This window comes from Rhincodon typus, chromosome 2, assembly GCF_021869965.1.
Source record: "Rhincodon typus isolate 14 chromosome 2, sRhiTyp1.1, whole genome shotgun sequence".
Lineage (NCBI taxonomy): Eukaryota > Metazoa > Chordata > Chondrichthyes > Orectolobiformes > Rhincodontidae > Rhincodon > Rhincodon typus.
In genome coordinates, this window is record NC_063333.1 from 93,247,885 (window position 1) to 93,268,139 (window position 20,255).

The window sequence follows — 20,255 nt, forward strand, 5'->3', positions numbered from 1 at the left end:
GTTTGTTAATGAATTTGGACTGAAGGGATAGAAAGAGGCAATGGATTCTAGATAGCAAAGCTGTAAAAAATGCACAGGAATAGAGGAACCTGGAGCATTGTGTGCATAAATCTTTGAAGGTAATAAGGCATATGGGGAAACCTTCTTACCAAAGCACATGGGACCTTGCGCATTAAAGACAACAGTAGGTGAGTTATGCTAAACATTTATAAGCCTTTGGTTAGGTCACTGCCAGAGACCCCAAGAATTTATTTGGCGTTCTTTCAATCAACCTATATAAATTTGGGAGAAATTCAGTGAAAAATTCATTCTCATGTCAGTTTAGAGTTTTCACCAAATTGACGACACATGATTAGGGAATGCTTAAGGAATCCCTACATTCCCAGCAATGGAATTTAGCAGTGCTAAGGCAAAACAAAAATGCAGTTGCATCTATTCTCATATTGAGCTGTAACGTCACTGAGCCAGGTTCATTCTGAGTACAGAAACCATAACTGACAGTGGTAGCCATGTGTAAGATTGATGACCATGTCCAACATGACAGCAAACGATTTTCACGCAATCTACTAAAAGAAGCACCTTCTTCAGATTGTGTAGCCTACCATAACCTGAACAGCTTCACCTCTGTATTTAAGTTAATGGCAGATCTCAACAGGTGAGAATAGCAGTCAATTTAAATACTTTCTATATTTGTGGCTAACGCCAATATTTTCTATGCAAATAGTCAACAAGTAAAATCTAGAGATTAAAGGCCCTACAAAGAACCCTGCTTTTCCAGGGGCCTCAACTGACATAATAGACCACTAGAAATGGCACAAGCCACTGAAAATGATAATTTATTGCAGATTGTGACACACAAGTCAGCCTTTGAAGCTTTGAATAATCCTTCCAAAAATGGGGATTGAGATGTAAAGTGAATATAAAATGTAAGGCATTTGGAGGGCATGTTTTTAACTCACACGCACCACCTTGTCAGCACAGCTCTTAGTGCCTGCTTGATTCCAGAGACTGATCTAAAACACAAACATACCTCTGAGTTGAAAAACCGGGCTGACTCCTCATGAAAGTATAATCCTAAACCAACATAAATTAGCTGGAAGATGGGGTAGGCTTAGGAGAATCAATTCAAATGTGAATGTAGGCTAAAACAAGTTAAAATATGGTTGTCTCATTTGCTAGGTCAACATGTTTCACACTACAATCTCTGGTCTGCTTTTTTCTTAGGTGTTTTTGTGGATGTTTAATGGGAGGGTGGGAAAGGCCTCCTTGAATTTCAGGCCCAATTTTTTTTCTCTCTTTGTATGATCTTCACATTTTCAAATAAATGCATTTATTTGCCTTTTAGGGACAATGATGCCTTTTTCTGATAATAGTGCATTTCAAACTGTAGTTTATACATTTCTCAGCAATTTATTCACTTACCTTTATCAGTACAGTTTGAATTGAGGAAAAGAAAGATCCCTGTGTATAAATATATAACTTAATTTAGCTAATAAGCTCAAAATTACCTTGCTGTCAGAATGGAGACATTAAAAAAAAATGAAGGTGTCTCATAATGTTGCATTTTCTGTCCTTGAAATGCCTGTATTCATATTTTCATTGAAGGCTTGTGTCTATCTTGCAAGCCTTTAGCCTTAGGTTGATAGGGTTTTCAGAGCCATCATTCCCCTAGGTTGGAGGTTCCAGTTCCCACTGTATTTCTGAGCTCATGATTTACAGTGTGTTTCATGATTGATAAAAAGGTTGACCATTCACAAAGGATGCCTTTCTGTTTGTAGGTCTCATTCCCTTTTACACTCCTGTGCAAATATACATATATCAATGTGCAAATTCCATGATTAACCATTATTAAAAACTGTTTAGGCAACTTAACTTTTTGAAACTATTAAAATCAATGTAAGGCATTATTTTTTCTATTTCTTTGGGATAATCTTGAAAGCATTAACCGTATGTATGACTTTCCACAATTGAAGTTCATAAATGCAATAAATGAACTGAATTCCAATACAGCTAACAAAGAAACCAGCAAGATTAGCAAAAAAGGATGAGGCCTTTATATTTAACATATTACAAATGTTTACAATGACTGATATATTTTATTTTTGTGTAATTATTTCAGAATTTGACAATCAAAATTATATAAGCAACTGCAAGGTTTATGCCATTATTTAAGTTCAGAGTGGAATTTTGAATAAAACTCTCGACCTAAACATTTATGATTAAATATAATACTTTATGAATGCAACTAGAATAATAAATTGCATCTTATAGTACTTTTAATGCAGGAAAGCATCCCATCTTATATCCTTGGAAAAAGTATTGGTGCTAAAGAGTTAAGTGAAGCTTTGCCACAGTAACATGTTTTAGAAATTGACGAGAGAGAGTTAAGTATTTGGAAAGGATTTTAAAGGAGTACAGTCAAAGCAGTTAATGACACTTCCACAATGGTGGAGTTGGATTGGAGGAGCAGGAGTCAATAGATGAGATGCACAGGAATAATGGAATCAAAGAACTACAGAACATAGTAGATGCCTAAGGTTGGATAAGGTTAGTGTTAAGGAGGGCAAGACCATGAAGGGATCTTGAAAGGAAGCTGAGATTATAAGTTCATTGAAGTAACAAGGAGTTTATTTTAGTAAAGTTTGGCTTGATGGGCAAATGGAACTTGATGTTGGGCAGGACGTGGGGCAAGTGCAAGGGAAATTTAATTTGTAATCTAACAGTTTTGCAAATTATTTTATCTGCATGTTTTCTATATACAATTGCTTCATTCCTGCATTATGTCCTAATAAAGAGATTGTGGCCTAAGTTATTTTTAAAATATTTTAAATAAATTTCATTAGCTCATCTTCTCCTTTCTTTCATATAAACAAATATGTCAAAATCACAGACAAGAGAAGACAAATTAATCTACCAAACTTGATAAGGTTGTCATTTTACAATTACGCATAGTGAATCTCAATGTTTCTCATCCATCAGCAGCTATGTTTCTTATTACATGTTGTTTGCTCAATATCCACATCTTATTTACAGTTCTTTATATTTTATGACTGGTGATTTGTATTCTTGAACACTGTGACATTTAGAATTTTCTATATAAATTCAGTCATGTTTCGCAACTTTTAAACTGAAAGTAATCAGCTGGATGAAATTTAAACACGAGGAAATGTAATATCTAAGACATGTTGCTTAAACTATGATAGATAAACAGGTACTATGCTATTATGTCTGGCATTGCTCATGTTTATTAAGGGATTTAATTACTATAACGGGAGTAATGGGTGCACAAGACAGAAAGTGATGCTTATCTCCAGTAAAATAAACTGGAAAGTAAGTTGCATGAGTTGTGCTGGGAGAACGCTATGCAGTTGCTTCTGGATTGATTCCTGGAAAATAAATCATTGGCGTTAACAAGGTCCATTGGTGCTACGTAGTGATATCTGTAGCATAGTTATAGAAATCTTTATGTTATTAATAGTTTTTGAATACTTACTATAATTTTAAAAATAGGTAACATAATCACCTCATTCCTTCTTTTATTCCTTTTTACAAGTAATAAGCAGCCAGTAATAATTCTATTGTTAATCCATTTCTCACAAATGTAAAGATTCACTATTTAGATTGTTTCAAATCATTTGCTAAATCCAACCCATAAAGCATGGTTACAACAGAGGAAAGCACACAATTTAGGATGTGTCACTGATAGACTCATATAGATGCATGCTAAGAGATTCTCCACACTGTATATACTTAGGCTGCAGCATCCCTGAGAATTGCCAGCAGAGGGATAAAATTGTTTTCCCTTTACAGCTTATCATGTGACAGATCTGGAAGAATACCTACTCTAATCTTAGGCTGAGGCCTTTGACTAAAATATTAATGGTGTTACTGAAAGACAGAAAAGAGAATATAAAGGAAAACATAGTCACATTATTGTACAACATGTTTTTTCATTGCCTTGATTATGGTTTAATAATTAATTTCAACAATTTGTACATTGATTTCTTGCAGAAGGAAAGATTGGAAAATATTTCAAGTGATTTATTTGTCCCAGTTTCTGTTTTCTTTAGCGATGAGATTTAGCTCATTGCTCATAGTTATAGTTTTTTGTTTATTTCTCTTAGAAATCAAGTGAAATTGTGACACAGTTAACACATAGACAACATGATGTCTAAAATATTAGGTGTCAAAGAAGTGTGATAAACAGGAAATGTGCGCAGACATACTGGGTAGGAGAGATTTAGGATGCAGATACCCAAAAGATTTGCAAAACAGTAGGCTATAAAAATCACCTCAAAGCAAATACAGATGCTTACAAAGTTTTGGGTAGAGAATTCCAGAGCTTAGCACTTTAACTGAAGGCACAACGCAATGGGTGGAGAGATTGAAATTAGGGATTTAAAGAGAGATACACGAAGCTGGTATCAGAAGAGAGCAAATATCTTGAAGGATTATAGGATTGGAGGAGATTGAAGAGTTAGCAAGGGGAAGGGATTTGAAAGCAGGAATGAAGATTTTAAAGTTGAGGTATTGCTTAATCAGGCAGCATGGAAGTGAATACAAAGATGATGGGTAAACAGGGCCTGATGTGCATTAGCATGTATGCAGTAATGATTGGTTAACCTGACGTTTAGGTTAGGAAATGGAAGTCCAACCAGGAAGATGTGGCATTTGATCTCCATAGGGGATGGGAGTTTAGGCGGGTGAGGGTACAGAATTGAATCCCTGAGCGTAATGCTGCCTCCCTGACATGGTATCATCTCCCAGGAACTTTTGAGTAGGCTTTGGGAGCTGTATGCAAGCAAGCTGCATGAAGATAGCACTTCTGCATGAAATAGTGTTATAGAGTCATACAGTAATGCAGCACGGAAACAGGCCCTTCTGCCCAAACTGGTCCATGCTGACCATGGTGCCCACTCAGCTAGCTCCAAATGCCCGCATTTGGTCCATATCCCTCTAAACCCTTCCCATCCATGTACCTATCCAAATGTTTTTTAAATGTTGCTATTGTACCTGCCTCAACCACTTTCTCCAACAGCCCATTCCATATACACACCACTCTCTGTGTGAAGAAGTTGCCCCTCAGGTCCTTAAATCTTTGCCCTCTCACCTTAAACCTATGCCCTCTAGTTTTCAATTCCGCACTCCTGGGAAAAAGACTATATACATTCATGCTATCTATGTCCCTCATGATTTTATACACCTCAATAAGGTCACCCCTCATTCTCCTATGTTCCATGGAATAAAGTCCTATCCTGGCCAACCTCTCCCTATAACTCAGGCCTTCTAGTCCTGGCAACATCCTCGTAAATCTTCTTTGCACACTTTCCAGTTTAACTATGTCTTTCCTATAACAGGATGGCCAAAACTGTACACAATACTCCAAGTGCAGCCTCACCAACGACTTACACAACTGTAACATAACGTCCCAACTCCTATACTCAATGTCTCGACCAATGAAGGCCAGCATGCTAATGTGCCTTCTTCACCACCCTGTCCATCTGTGACGCCGCTTTCAATGAACTATGTACTCGTCCTCCTTGGTCCCTCTGTTCCACGACACTCCTCAGAACCTAAGTCCTATCTTGGTTTGACTTTCTAAAATGCAATGCCTCACACTTATCTGTATTGAATTGCATTTGCTAATCCTCAGCCACTTCCCCATCTGATCAAGATCCCTCTGTAATTTTTGATAACCTTCCTCACTATCAATGATATCTCCTTATTTTGTATCATCTGCAAACTTACTAATCATGCCTTGTACATTCACATAGAACATAGAACAGTACAGCACAGTACAGGCCCTTCGGCCCACAATGTTGTGCTGAACGTTTACCCTAATCCTAAGGTCTATCTAACCTCCACCCCTACCTTATACTATCATCTATATACCTACCTAATAGCCGCTTAAATGCCCCTAATGAGGACGACTCCACTACCCTCTCCGGCAATGCATTCCACGCCCCTACCACTCTCTGAGTAAAGAACCTACCTCTGATGTCTTCCCTGTATCTACCTCCACTCACTTTAAAACTATGCCCCCTCGTAATAGCTACCTCCACCCGAGGAAAAAGTCTCTGGGTGTCTACTCTATCTACACCTCTGATCATTTTGTACACCTATATGAAGTCACCTCTCATCCTTTGTCGTTCTAAAGAGAAAAGCCCTAGCTCTCTCAACCTTTCCTCGTAAGACCTTCCCTCCATTCCAGGCAACATCCTGGTAAATCTCCTCTGCATCTGTTCCAATGCCTCCGCATCTTTCCTGTAATGAGGTGACCAGAACTGGACACAATACTCCAGATGTGGCCGAACCAGGCTTTTGTATAGTTGGAGCATAATTTCACGGTTCTTGAACTCGATCTCTCTATTAATGAAAGCTAACACACAAAACGCCTTCTTAACAACTCTATCCACCTGAGTGGCAGCTTTCAGGGAACTGTGAACATGAACCCCAAGATCCCTCTGCTCCTCCACACTGCCAAGAATCTTTCCATTAATTCTGTATTCTGTTTTCAAGTTTGTCCTTCCAAAATGAATCACCTCACACTTTTCAGCGTTAAACTCCATCATTCACATCCAGATCATTTATGTAACTGACAAGTAACAAAGGTCCTAGCACCAATCCCTGTGGCACACCACTTCACAAGCCTTCAGTCCAAGAAACAACCTTCAATCATCACCCTCTACTTCCTACCATCGAGCCAATTTTGAATCCAATTAGCTAGCTCTCCCTGGATTCCATGCGACCGAACCTTCATGACTAGCCTGCCATGTGCGACCTTGTCAAAGGCCTTACTAAAGTCCATATAGACAACATCCACTGCCCCAACCTCATCTATCCTCTTGGTTACCTCTTCGAAAATTCTAAAAGATCTGTCAGACATGACTTCCTGGGCAAAAATCCATGCTGACTATCCCTAATCAGACGTTGACACTCCAAATGTTGGTTCATCCTGTCCCTCAGTGTCATCTCCAATAATGTGCTTACCACTGATGTCAGACTCAATGGGCTGTAGTTCCCTGGCTTGTCTTTGCTATCTTTCTTAAACAATGGAACAACATTAGCCACCCTCCAGTCTTTCGGAACTTCACTAATGGCTAAAGATGAAGCAGAGGATGGACTTGATCAGGCCCAGGGGATTTAACCACTTTAATGCACTTTAAGGCTACAAGCACCTCCTGTCTGGTAATTTGCATGTGGTTCAAAACATCCCCACTTGCCTTCCTTATTTCCTTAGTATCCATGATTCTGTCCTCAGTAAATACTGGGGAGAAATATTCATTAAAAATCACCCAATCTCATGTGGGTCCACACTTGGATGGCCATGCTGATCTTTAAGGGATATTTTCTCTCTTTAGCCATGTTTTACTCTTAATAAAACTATGGCTATATAAAATGAGGCATCTAACAGCCCATTGAAGGACAGATAGCTATATTTGATTGTGGGTCCTGAACTATGACTATGTTCCTTATTGGATGTATCATCACAGTGGGGAGTTTCTTTCTCAACATTCGAATGATGTGAGACTGCCAAGTATTTGCTGCAGACATATACACAGTATTCAGGCAACTTCCATGAACCCTTCGCCCTGCAAAAATCCCAATGGAGAAACTATGTGGATCCATGTGACAGGACAAGGGCCATATATGGAGAATTGGCTGCTTACACTTGTGCCCAACACCTTCATGGAAGCTCAGACATGTCACCAGTTGTATTTGAGCCTGAGTAGCATTATTGAGCTGGCCATCAGATTTCAGTTCCTAGACTGGTCAGGGGACACTGCTCAGTGTGCTCCATTGAGGATATTTTAGATTGCAGTGGCTTGCTGCTCTCTTAACAACATGGCCTTCCAGACAGACGTGGGCTTTAACAAAGGAAAAATGGTGATATGCTTCCTTAGATGAGGGCACGGAAGAGGAAGATGAAGTAATGCAGTAGGATCATCCTTTTTGCAAGAGGACTCATTCAGGCATGTTTCTCCTGAGGGCCCTTAATTCTGGAAGACATGTGGCTCACGACCTCGGCTTTCTGTAAGGAGGGTGTGAATCCAGCACACAAACTTAGAAATGCAGTAAAGGTTCCACTGGTCTTCACACTGCCTGGAAGACCCATCTTCACGTATCACACTATGTCAACTAACACATTCAGTTGCATTTCTTCCCCCACCTCCAATTGTATGCATATTGATCATTACAATTATACAAGTCTGGAAGTAAACATTATTAGTACAAAACAATGATTAAATCCAATAAATCAACAATAAAACAAAAGTCTCCTAAATGAGCCAAACTGCAAGATTACTGACATGGAGGCCTCTGATCTTGGCCACTCGTACAGGGTGCAGCCCTTTGTCAGAGGATAAGGGGAAAGCTAGTAGTTCCTGTGAATCTGGATGAGACTGAGACTGAGACGTCTGTAGTGGTCATCATTAGCACAGCAGTGCTAGTGTGGGCACTGCTACAAGCTTCCCCACCTACAACAATGCAGGGGCTGTCAATGTCACAGTGCCTTCCTGCATTGATGTTAGCTCCATCAGAGGTTGCAAAGGAGTATCAGATAATGAAGGTGTGACCAGGAGGAATGGCCCCCTCATACTCATCACAGCCCCTCATTCCTTTTCACAGGCTGCTTGAACATCTGAACGATGCCTAACTAGGACGTATCTGGCATCCGCTCCCTGTATTGATGCACCATTCGTGCTGTGGACAGTCCAAGCTATACAAATTGGCATTCATTGCTGAGCAGTCAGTCTGTTGCTTTTGCATCTACTCAGCTTATTGCCACATACGGCTCTCCAAGAATTTGACCATTCTCTCTATTGGCGAACATAATGGAATACACAACATGGATGGACTTCTCCATTTACTGCTCATGACTCCATACAGCCTCAGGGATCACTGGGTCACACATCACTTGATGCTGTTCTCTTTGTATGTGACCACTGAGGCTCTGCATTTCTGACCAGCTGACCATGACTGTGTCTGTCCTCTGTCCTCTGAAGGGGTGTGCCCACGGCTGTCCATCCCACTGGAGATATATACGTCCGATGTCACTTTCACCAAATGCACTGCAGTCAATGGAAACACACATGCCTTCTAGACATCATAGATCTGTTGCACCTCCTTGCAGGCCATAGGAGTGCAAATCCAAGGAAAAAGACCAGAGGTGAGGCATCACTGATCCTGGCTTTGGAATTTGCAGAGCAAGAGGCCATGAAGGAGTATCCCTGGGCATCAAAGATTGTGGCACTTCACTGTCTCATGGAGACAGCATTAAATATCATCAAATTGCATCTTATACAAGACTAATTCATTGTTGATTTGAGTTCAGCGCAGATGACATATGACCATCTTAAGCATGATGAACATCAGGAGTTTTTGCGTTCAGAAAATAACATCACATTTCCCTCTTGTTTCTTCCAGAGTGATCAGATGAAAAACAGCCCCTTGTGGACAATATTTCCTGAGAGGAAGGGATTCCGTATGAAGGGACAGCATTCACAAAGCAGATGCTTACCATGCATAAGAGTAAATACAAGGTCTTTGTTGGGTGTTGTTAGAGAATTTGTTGGAATTTCATCTGATCTATCATAGTTCACAAAAGAGCATGGGAAGAGAAGATGGTGGGGAGCGCTGTGGAGTGTCTGCTTCTGAGTGCGCAGCCTGTACAAAGCACCAATCAACTGGACAGAGATGTTGAACTGTGGGAGTCACCAACAAAAAAGAGAATGAAACAGGGTCATGGGCAAATCAGCAAGATACTCGCTGTCCTGCCATACATACTGTATTGTCAATATTAGAGAAGGATAAAGGAGTAATTCCCAATGTTATAGATTGATGTTGCAGCCCATCTTCTAAGGACAGAACAAATGTCTAAGTGGAACTCAAACCATGGCATATTAGTCAGCAATGTTTCTTAAAATCTGCATGTGAGCACTAACATCCAGAATCGACCCCATTGGGAATAAAGCGGCTGTACTCAATCTTTAAGATGCCTTTGTGCATGGCCATGGAACCACTCTAATGGGACTACACATAGGTTGCACATAACAAAGAGCAGCACACCCTGATTGTGACTGGGTAACTATGTATACCAACATTCCTTCTGCGCGATATAGAATGGGAGGTATGTCATCAGGGGTTTTACAAAATATCACTGATCTGCTGAAGGTTGCTTTCCTGCAGAGAGGCAGGAATGATATGTTATTGGCCTTTGAGAAGGTTGACGGTGAGAAAGATTTTGGAACTGAGCTCTCTCCTCAAATGTGCCCACTTCCCACCCTCAACCTGCATTTGGCATTTTGTTTCCTCTCTCTGTGACTGAACCTGCTCCTGCACAGGGAACAGAGTAACCAGCCTGTACCTCTATTGAAACCACAGTGGAGAAGAAAAAGAAAGGCTTTGAAGATCGCAAAGTGTATCAGCACAGATATTAATGAAAATTTTATATTAGGATGTACAGTCTAATTACTTACTAACAGAAAATTTATGACTACCAACCACTTTAATGCATTCATCATTCTTGCTTGGTGGTGGACAGATGGCCTGGTGTGTGAAGACAGCCATAGACACAAATCGGGAGCCTGCCAATTTTAACACAGAGGAAGCTTGTGTAACCTTCAGCCCTGACAGAACCCTCATCTGTCACCTCCCTTCTGCATTTATGTACAGTTGCTTTTGAGACCCTCAATGTGTCTTTGGTAACACTTTGGAAAGAACTAAGAGACAAAAACCGTTGAGGGTGGTGTGATTTTCACAGGACCTGGTAATACATAGTCACCATGTTCTGCCAAGAGCAGGGCTTTGCCCTGGATTGTGCAGTATCTTTGACTGCTTAAGCTGTCAGCTTCAGCCTCCAGAAGCATTAAACTTTCCAGAAGATTAAGAAAGGCCCTGTTTGTGGATGTGGCCAGTGACTCTATAACTCTCACTATCCCTCTACAGCCCACTCATGCTGATGTGAATGTTGATTGCATTCATTTTCTGAAGTAAAATCAAAACAGGCCATGACACTACTTGCTTTCATTGACAAGTTTCCCAAGCTCTATGAAACCCATGCAGGGTACATAAATAACTGCCAAAATCTTAGGAAAAGAGCTCACTTAAATATCAAAATAATAAGCCATACAAATCAGCCTATGTGACAAAGTTAACTGTCCCTCAACAGTCAACTGTTGCCTCAACCTCTCCATAGTTCTTTGATATAGCTATCTGTTATTCTCCTGCGAAATCTCTCCTCCAATATCTACCTGTACTCAGTTGGTTTTAGTCTTATCCAGTGGTGGTCTGGGAATCAGCTGCAATGATTTTCTCTTCTCATTTCTGCACCATTACTTCTATCCTTGGCCCCTTTCCTACCTGTTATCTGCATGTTGTCTCTCAGTGATATTTGAAAATGTAGCATCCGCATGTACAATTTGACAACACCCAGGTTCTATCTCACTCGCACCTCTCTGCCTCTAAATTATAACCCTGCTTGTCCGACATCCAGTTCAGGAATACAGGATATTTCTTCCAACTAAATAATTGGAAATACTGAAGGCATTATTTTTGATCCTTGACACAAAAAAAGTTCTCTAGCCATCTACTCTATCACTCATTGTAGCAAATGCATGAGGCTGAATCAGACTCTTTGTAACCTTGGTGTCAGATTTGACTCTAGATCTTCCGACTATGTATATGTGCCATCAGTAAGACAGCCTACGCCCACCTCCATAGCTTTGCATGACTTTGTTCCTGCCTCAGCTCACTTACTGAACCCTCAACAATACATACAAACACACATGCCAGAAACAGAAGTAGGTCATTCAGCCCTTTGAGCCTGCTCCACTATTTATCAATATCACAGTTGATTTGTTTGTAACCTCAAATCTGCGTTCCCATCTATCCTGAGAAGCTTTCACCCCTTTGCCAAACAAGAATCTAACTCCCTCAGTCTTAAAAATATGCAAGAACTCTGCTTTCAGCTTTTCACATAGAGAGTTCCAAAGATTCATGACCCTTTGAATTCTTTTTGCCTTGCCTCTGTTTTAAATGGTTAAATCCTGATTTTTAGACTTGACTATCACTGCATTTTCCAGATTGTACTTCCACATTCTAACCTACGTAATCTAGAAGTTATCCAATCATTACTGCCTACATCTTAATGCACGTCAAATCCTGTTTACCCATCATCCGTATGTTCACTGCCATGCATTGATGCCTGGTTAAGCTATACCTCTGATTTAAAATCTTCATTTCTATTTTCCCTCCATAACGTTCTCCTCCCTACCCCATAAATCTCCTTCAGTCCGACAATCCTTCAAGATATTTGCTCTCTTTTGATACCAGCTTTGTGGACGCTCTTGAAATTCCTAACTTCAATGTCTCTATCCATTTTGTGCTGTGTCTTCACCTAAAGTGCTAAGCTCTGGAAATCTCTCCCCAAAACTTTGTAAGCCTCCATGTCTGCTCGAGATGATTTTTATAACCTATTCATTTGCAAACCTTTTGGGTATCTGCATCCTAAATCTCTTCTGTGGCACAGTGCCTACCTTGATTTGGTAATACTCCACTGGACGTGCTACTACTCAGGGATGCATTAAAAAAAATGGATTGTGCTGGTTACTGAACATTGCCGTGAAACCAGCCACAGCTAAAATGGGAAGTTGTAAATTTGTGGTGGGTTTCCTGAAGTTTGTGATTTAACCATTTCCCCAATCCATTTCCCTGATGCACTCCCAGTCATTATGAGATGGGTGTGTATGGAGGGGGTGAGAACAGGCACATTTAAAATTGTCTCTTAGATTGCTAATGTTGATGTTACATTTTGCTTTGCATTCTCAGATATAGAGCTAATCAAGGAATAGCATTAAATATATAGGCATTTGGTAGTTTTTATTTGGTACTGCTTTCTCAAAATGTTATTTCAGACAAAAATGAAAATTGACTTGTTCAGTCATTGTAAATTACTTGCCCAGATAATGTACCCTATACAGGATGAACATTGAGGGCATTTTTCGTTTTCACTGCCGGATTGGTAATCCAGTGAGTGACTCATCTGCAATTTTAGAGGGTCAATGGCAATGTTGAAAATGACCCTAGTGCTCTGTGAGGCACAGTTAGTAAAAGAATCTATAGGTTGACATGACCTTTCTAAACTATTCAAACAGCACTCTAACGTTTTATACTATTTACACCATTGAATACATTTCCTTTTGTGAAATACTGTTCAAGTAATGTTAATTATTTCCCATATAACTCTGATAATTCAAAAAAATAAAATGCGAATTATGCCATCTTTTCCATTATTTATTATTGAAACGTGCAACCTCTATAATGTTAACATCTGGAGACATTTTACATTTCAGCAGTTTTAAAAACTTACAAGATTGGTCCAAAGGCCAAAATACTCCAGTATTTCAATTTGGAAACTTCTGTTTTCATCATTGTATCTTTCTGCAGCGAGGCCTATGTTGTAGTGCCACTGTACTATATAAGAGATAGGGGGAGGGTGGAAGAGATTACAGAAAATGTATCCCTGAGTAATAATTCTTGAAGTTGAAACAATTTTACTCGAGGCCCTTTCAAGAGTTTTTTTTTAATTATCCAGCTTGCTTTAACGTGAGACCTCTCTTATTTGTGAAGCTGGGAACCGTAGGCTTTCCAAGACTCCAGTGGATAAGTGGAGATTTCGATTTCCTCTCTGAATTTTCCCCCTTGCTTTCCCTTTACTCCAGTTCTCCTTGTGCAAATGCTGCGTGGCGCGACGCCGGCTGAGTCTGACAGAGCCACGGTCACACAGAGGATAGATGAACGACATCAGAACCAAAATAGCCGTGTAAATGCCCGAGTGTCAGCATCGGCGCCACATTTCGCAGGTTTGAAAAACATTTATTGCATCTGCGTTCCAGGGGTCGGGTGTAATTCACTCGGAGGTGGTTTTAACTTTTGGTTGTCATTTAAAAACGGCTCTTAAAGCTGACACCATCAGCTACACTGCAATAATCCCTGAGATTTTCTTTTCTTTTGTAACTTTGGGATGGGTCCAGAGCTGTGGTGGAAGCGATCCAATAGCAGCCGATAAAGTAAATAATGACAGCACACTGATCGGCGAGTTGCTCTCGCTCGTTAGCGATCTGCTTAGTTAGCGATTGCCTTTTTTTTCTTTAGGGGCGATTGAAGGCCATTGCACAAGGACAAATTAAAAAGTCTGCGATTTGTGCCTCATTCTCCCTCTCTCGGGCGCGCTGCTCGCATTACAGCACCACCCCCCCACCCGCACCCACAAGGCGGCGTTGAAATAATCTGCTTTTTGTTGTTTTTCAATGTTTTGCAATGTAGTGAATTGAAAGATCGAGATGGATGTAAACGGAGTTTCTCAGTGTCGGGAGAACGGGAGCTCGGAGCCCATCCCCCACGCTCAGGGGTCTGGAGGCAGTGGCTGTCAGCAACAGCAGCAGGATGGGCAACAAGAGGAGAGTGCAACTGGCCGTGACAGCTACAGTCAGGAAAAGCGACAAGCAAATGATCAGGAAGACAAGAAGGTAAGGGCACCCTCAATACCCTTACTTTTATTTTCTTAAATTGCAGAATTTTTATTTTAGAAAAAGGAGAGGAATGACTGAATGGAAAGTGCCATAAAATTGTCTGCGAAATTCCATAATTCTTCTAGCTGTGACAGTGACATGCATTAATGAGTGTGGTAATTGTGAGTGAGCAACAGGAATTAAGATATTATGAAGATTGTTAGATTGGTTGCTTTGCAGCACAAGGTGGGCATTCTTAGTCACAACAGCAGCCTTCCATTCACAGTTATCAATTATAGGTTGCAACTTATAAATAAGTAATTAGGTGAAATACAAACCTAGGAAATTACTATTGCTCATGTTAATAGCCAAATCCTTAGCACACTTGCATGGCATTCCCCCATCAGCAATTTTAACAAACATTGACCTATTGGAAATAACGACATTGATGCTTGTGTTTAACACAAGGAATGCTACATAAACAGTTGTATGAACATTATCAGTTTTTTTGCTCTGTTACTAATACTAATCCTAACTTGTGGACTGTTCTGTTATAACAAGTACGTTTTATCTATTGTATTTTATTGAAGATTTGAGGTTCCAAATTCCTTCTAAAAATTATTTGTCAGTCTATCTGTTCAAGTTTTATTTAGTTCACATGAAGGATTGCCCTTCTGTTTACCCTATTAAATTAACACCATTTTAAACAACATTCAACAGAGAAAAGGATATGCTAATGAATTTGGAGGGTTTTTTTGTTTCTGGAGGAATTATATGATTCAGATACTTTGTATCCTGTTCATTTGGCATACACCCTTAAAGATAAACAATTTATATTTTATACATGGGAATAAAGATACTTGTGTCTTGGTTAAAATGTAATTTCCATTAACAATATGACATAGAAAATGATGATATATTATACTGCAATGGCTAGAATTTTTCAGTTCCAATTCATGAATGAGTCTCATAAACTATTGTTATTTCAGTTTGGGGAAGTGATTGTATCTGAGTGGGATTTGCTACTTGACTTTATGAATTTGATATCATAATTTAGAAAATGTTAGAAGAAATTGCAGAACAAATGTGTTTGAATTCTGGCACTGTCGTTGCCTTTTCCTTTTGCTTAGGGCCTGGGCAGTTGAAGTAACGGCCACTAATGATGGAGCAAATAAAATTGGGAATTTCAAGAGACTTGTAGTGACTGAGGAAGTTACTGAGATAGGGAGAAGCAAGATCACAGAGCAATTTTATAAAATAATGAAGGTTTCAAAATTAAATCATTGCTGACTTGGTAGCCAATGTAGAATAATGAGGACAGGGTGGTGTGTGAATGGGTAGTGGTGATGTATAGGATATGGAAAATTGAGTTTTGGATGATCTCAAGATTATGAAGTGCAGAAGAAACAAAAGAATGAATGAGGGTTTCAGAAGTGGATGAGTTGATTGATACTGCAGAGGTGAAAGTTCATGGTTTTGCTGATGAAGTAGTTATCTTTCTGGAAACTCATTTCCAGGTCAAATATGACACTAAAATTGAAATGGCCTAGATCAGCCTCAAACAGTTGCCTGGGAGTAGAATGGAAATGGTAGTTAGGAAATGGGGTTCGTGTCTGGGTTCAAAGACAATGGTTTGGTCTTCCAAATATCTACTCAGGGAAAATTTCTGTTTATTCAATACTAGACACTGTATAAGCAATGTTCTATGTAAGAGTCAGCTCAAGGTGTGTGGGTGGGGGCGGAGGAAGTTCCTGTGGAGGTGATAGTGTGACAAGGTATGTAGAGAATTTAAGTTGTGTTTCATCAAATTTCATGTGAAACCTGACAATGTGTTTTGCTATACATCCAGATGATTAACTTGAAATACCTAATAATAATATTTAAAGGTAATTTGTAAAGAAAAATAATCTGGAAGCTTTAACAGTGGTGATGTGTACATTGAAAGAATTAGCTTGTTAACCTTTAAACATTGCAGTCACACATTCACAATAGTGCAGCTCAATGTTTGGTCTGATTATTTATTCACATTTCAAATGCATTCAGGTTTCTCTTCATAACTTTTAACTGCATATTGCGATTGTGTTGAAGCTTCATAATCAAAAACAAAATGATCCGTTTTTACTACTTTTGGTTGCCTACATCAAGAAGATGGGGGCAAAAATGAGGGGAGTAAGAATAATAAACTGGAGTTGTTATTTGTCAGCTTAAAACAATCTGTACATTCTCATATGGTATAAAGAATGATTTCATCCTACTTTTATCTGGTCGCAATCAGAATAAAACTGTTAAGGATTTGATTATTGGCATGATGTGCTAGGCATGTAACAATAGATATAGAAAAAAGATTGTAATTATCTAGCAGCTTTCAGTTTAGAAAATCAATGTGATACTTTGCAAGTATAGTCACAGCTATAATAAAGAGAAGCATTTTATTTACATACAGAGATAATTAATCTCCAACTTCCCTTTCCTCACTAAAGTCTATCAGACAGCTGAAATTTAATATCGATAAATGCAATCTTTTACTTTTTGGTAGAAGGATTAAGGAGGTCATGACCTCTTTGCGAAGCAAGTGTCCAAATGAGGTGGAGGAACATGTAGAATTAGGAATACAGACACACAGCTTCTTGAAAGTAGTGATGCAAGTTAATATGGCAATGAAAAATATATAGCACAGACCCCATTTCTCAGTGAGTAGAATTGAAAAACAGAGAGTTTATGTTAAATTAGCATGGAACCTTCGTTAGACCCCATTCAGAGTACAGTAAACAGTTTTGGCTTTCATATTAAAGGCCCACATTTCCTAGGAACTGGAGGCACTAGAGAAGGCGCAAAAAAGATTTAATTGAATGATATCAGAACTGAAAGGTCAAATGTTTTAGGGAAGATTGACCAGGGTGGTGCACTTTCCTCTTGAGAAGAAAAGACAGAGACTTGACCTGATGACAATCTTCAAGATTATAAAAAGATTTTTTGGGGTAAATGTAGAGAGGATGTTTCCATTTGCAGGCAGGACTAGAAGTACAAGCCATTGTTACAAGATCGTCACCAATAAATCCAATGAGAAATTAAGCTAAGTTTCCTTACCCAGGTATTAGAATGTAGAACATACAAGGAGAAGTAGAGAAAAATAGCATCAACACATCTGAGGCAAGCTAAATAACTACATGAGGGGTAAAAGAAATAGAAAGTTGGAGTTATGGGGTTAGATGACGATCGGAGTCTTATCTAAACCATATGCAGCAAAATGGATCTGTTGAGCTGAATGGGCATGTCAGTGTCTTGTAGGTATTAAAACAATTCTGAAGAATCAGGAATTGGGAAAGCACAAAGGGAGGCTATTTGACCCATTGTGACTGTGGCAATGCTTTAGTAGAGCTCTCTAGTTTGACCCATCCTTATTCTTTGCCAAAGCGCTGGATTTTTTCCACCTCAAGCATTTCTCCAAATTCCCTTCAAAACCTACATTTGAGTCTGCTTCCACCACCCTTCCAAGCAACTATTTTAGATCACTACCCACTGTGCAAAATATATTTTACCATCTCCCCTCTGGTTCATTTAATCTCATTAAATGTGTGTCCTCTCATTGCTGACCCTTCAGCTACTAGAAACTGGTTTTCAATGAACAAAATAAAGAAAATTACAGCACAGGAACAGGCCCTTCGGTCCCCACAAGGCTGCACCGACATGTTTCCTTATGTACTTGTATCAAAACCATTTATGATTTTGACCAGTATCCAATCTCCTCAGCTAAAATGAAAGCAGTCCCAGTTTCTCCTGTTGGTGACTGTTATTTACTTAGAAATTATAGCACCTTCTGATGACTGTACACACACAGATAGGAATACTAATCAGAGGCTACTTTACAATAAATGATGCTACTCAATAGGCTGCACACAAACTCATCTTGTCATTAGGCACCCCATTCAAAAGTATTGAATGATATCAAGTTCCTGTGCAGACTGTAGATAAGGATTGAACAATGGTTAGGGTTGCTCGTTCTCATCTAGATACCTTCTGAATGATGTAACAGGACTTAAGTAATGCCAAACAAACTGTCTACACTAAAAATTAACTTTTATAAGTGTAGATTCTCATTCCTCCAGCTTTTAATTATTGTTCATGTCTGTTTTAGCGCTGTCTTTCTTAATCCAATCTTTCTTCCTCTGCCTATACTTTGTTTTGTGTATTTGATCAGTCACTGAATTCACTTTACAGTTGTTTAAATTCTTTATTGTCCCTTTCTAATTCCTCAATCTCACTGGTTGAGGAGATTGCATAGTTGTTTGCTCTGTTCACACAGGTCCCAGATGCTCTGCAGAGGGTGCTACATTGTTTTGGATGATTGGTTGACAGAAATCTGCCATGTAGCACCTATGGCTAATTGCAAGTATAACGGGTGATAGCATTTGTTCACCACTCAAAGCAAAACCCGGCCCTATATATTGGCATATACGTTCACAGCGTAAATCTAACTGTGGTCCTGGGATGCTTTTGTTATTGTTGTATCATTTGAATGTCAATGTATCAAACTTACACAACATTATTTTGCTATTTTTCCCGTCATTAAGGTAAGACTGCTATGGACCTGACTCTTCAAAAACAACTTTTAATATTTGTTTTATTGTCAGGTTTTTATAATATGTGTTCTAAATGACTTTATAATCAGGAGCCTTCCAGAAGTGCCAAGTAATACAGTCAGATGCATTATGTTTGATATATGTTATTAATTTGAATTAAACCAACAACATAAAGAAGTCACTATTCTTCAATATCTAATGATCGATATTTCAAAATTGTGAATAAATGTAAAATAGGGAGAACCGTAATGCTGTAAAGAAAAAAAGGTAGGGTATGACATTTTGTGTGGGATCCACATTTCATTAAAATAATTTGTTCAGCATCTCTTTTCTAAATCTGGATTTTTTTATAGTCGATTTACTGGACAGGGAAATGAGCATCATAGATAGAGATCTGGGAGCAGGCCTCAGGCCTAGTTTTAACGTGACACTTATTATGATATTAACAATATTTGTAAGAAACTTTAAATAAAGATCCTGAGGGAATATCATTCCATAATAACCCCATTTTTCAGCTTGACTAGGGCTGCAATGAGATGAAAATCTAAAATATAACACTGGCACTGAGCTTGAAATCATTTTTGATTGAGCCATAACATAGGCAGACTGTCCTATTGCCTGAAACTGGTGGAACTTTATTTAATATTTAAATTGGTATCCAGCACCATAAGGACGCAATGTAATTTTGGCTTCTGCATGCTCTGCTTCGGGGAGCTGAGAGCTGAGCAACTCAGCTACTCCAAAAAAAAAGAAACACCTCTGGTACCTCTGTCACTACCCTCTCGGGAATACCATCTCCACTCTCACTGAGACAACAAGGTGCAGGGCTGGATGAACACAGCAGGCCAAGCAGCATCATAGGAGCAGAGAGGCTGACATTTCGGGCCTAGAGATGGTCCAAGTAAACTTAAGGTTGGGGTGGAAGGTGTTAGTGAAGTGTATGAACTGTTCGAGCTCCTCGTGGGAGCACGAGGCGGCGCCGATACAGTCATCAATGTAACGGAGGAAGAGGTGGGGTTTAGGGCCGGTGTAGGTACGGAAGAGGGATTGTTCCACGTAACCTACAAAGAGGCAGGCGTAGCTTGGGCCCATGCGGGTACCCATGGCTACCCCCTTTGTCTGTAGGAAGTGGGAGGAATTGAAAGAGAAGTTGTTGAGTGTGAGG

General features: G+C 39.4%; 1 protein-coding gene across 1 annotated transcript in view; it reads left to right on the plus strand.

The window, feature by feature from the left end:
• Window positions 1-13,734: 13,734 nt before the first annotated feature.
• rbms3 (RNA binding motif, single stranded interacting protein) overlaps window positions 13,735-20,255 on the plus strand; it is a 1,299,340-nt gene continuing 1,292,819 nt past the window's right edge. The window contains exons 1-2 of the mRNA XM_048612311.1: window positions 13,735-13,862; window positions 14,326-14,528. Of these exons, the coding sequence (XP_048468268.1) occupies window positions 14,343-14,528 (186 nt within the window). The 5' untranslated portion in view covers window positions 13,735-13,862; window positions 14,326-14,342. The remainder of the gene's footprint in view (window positions 13,863-14,325; window positions 14,529-20,255) is intronic.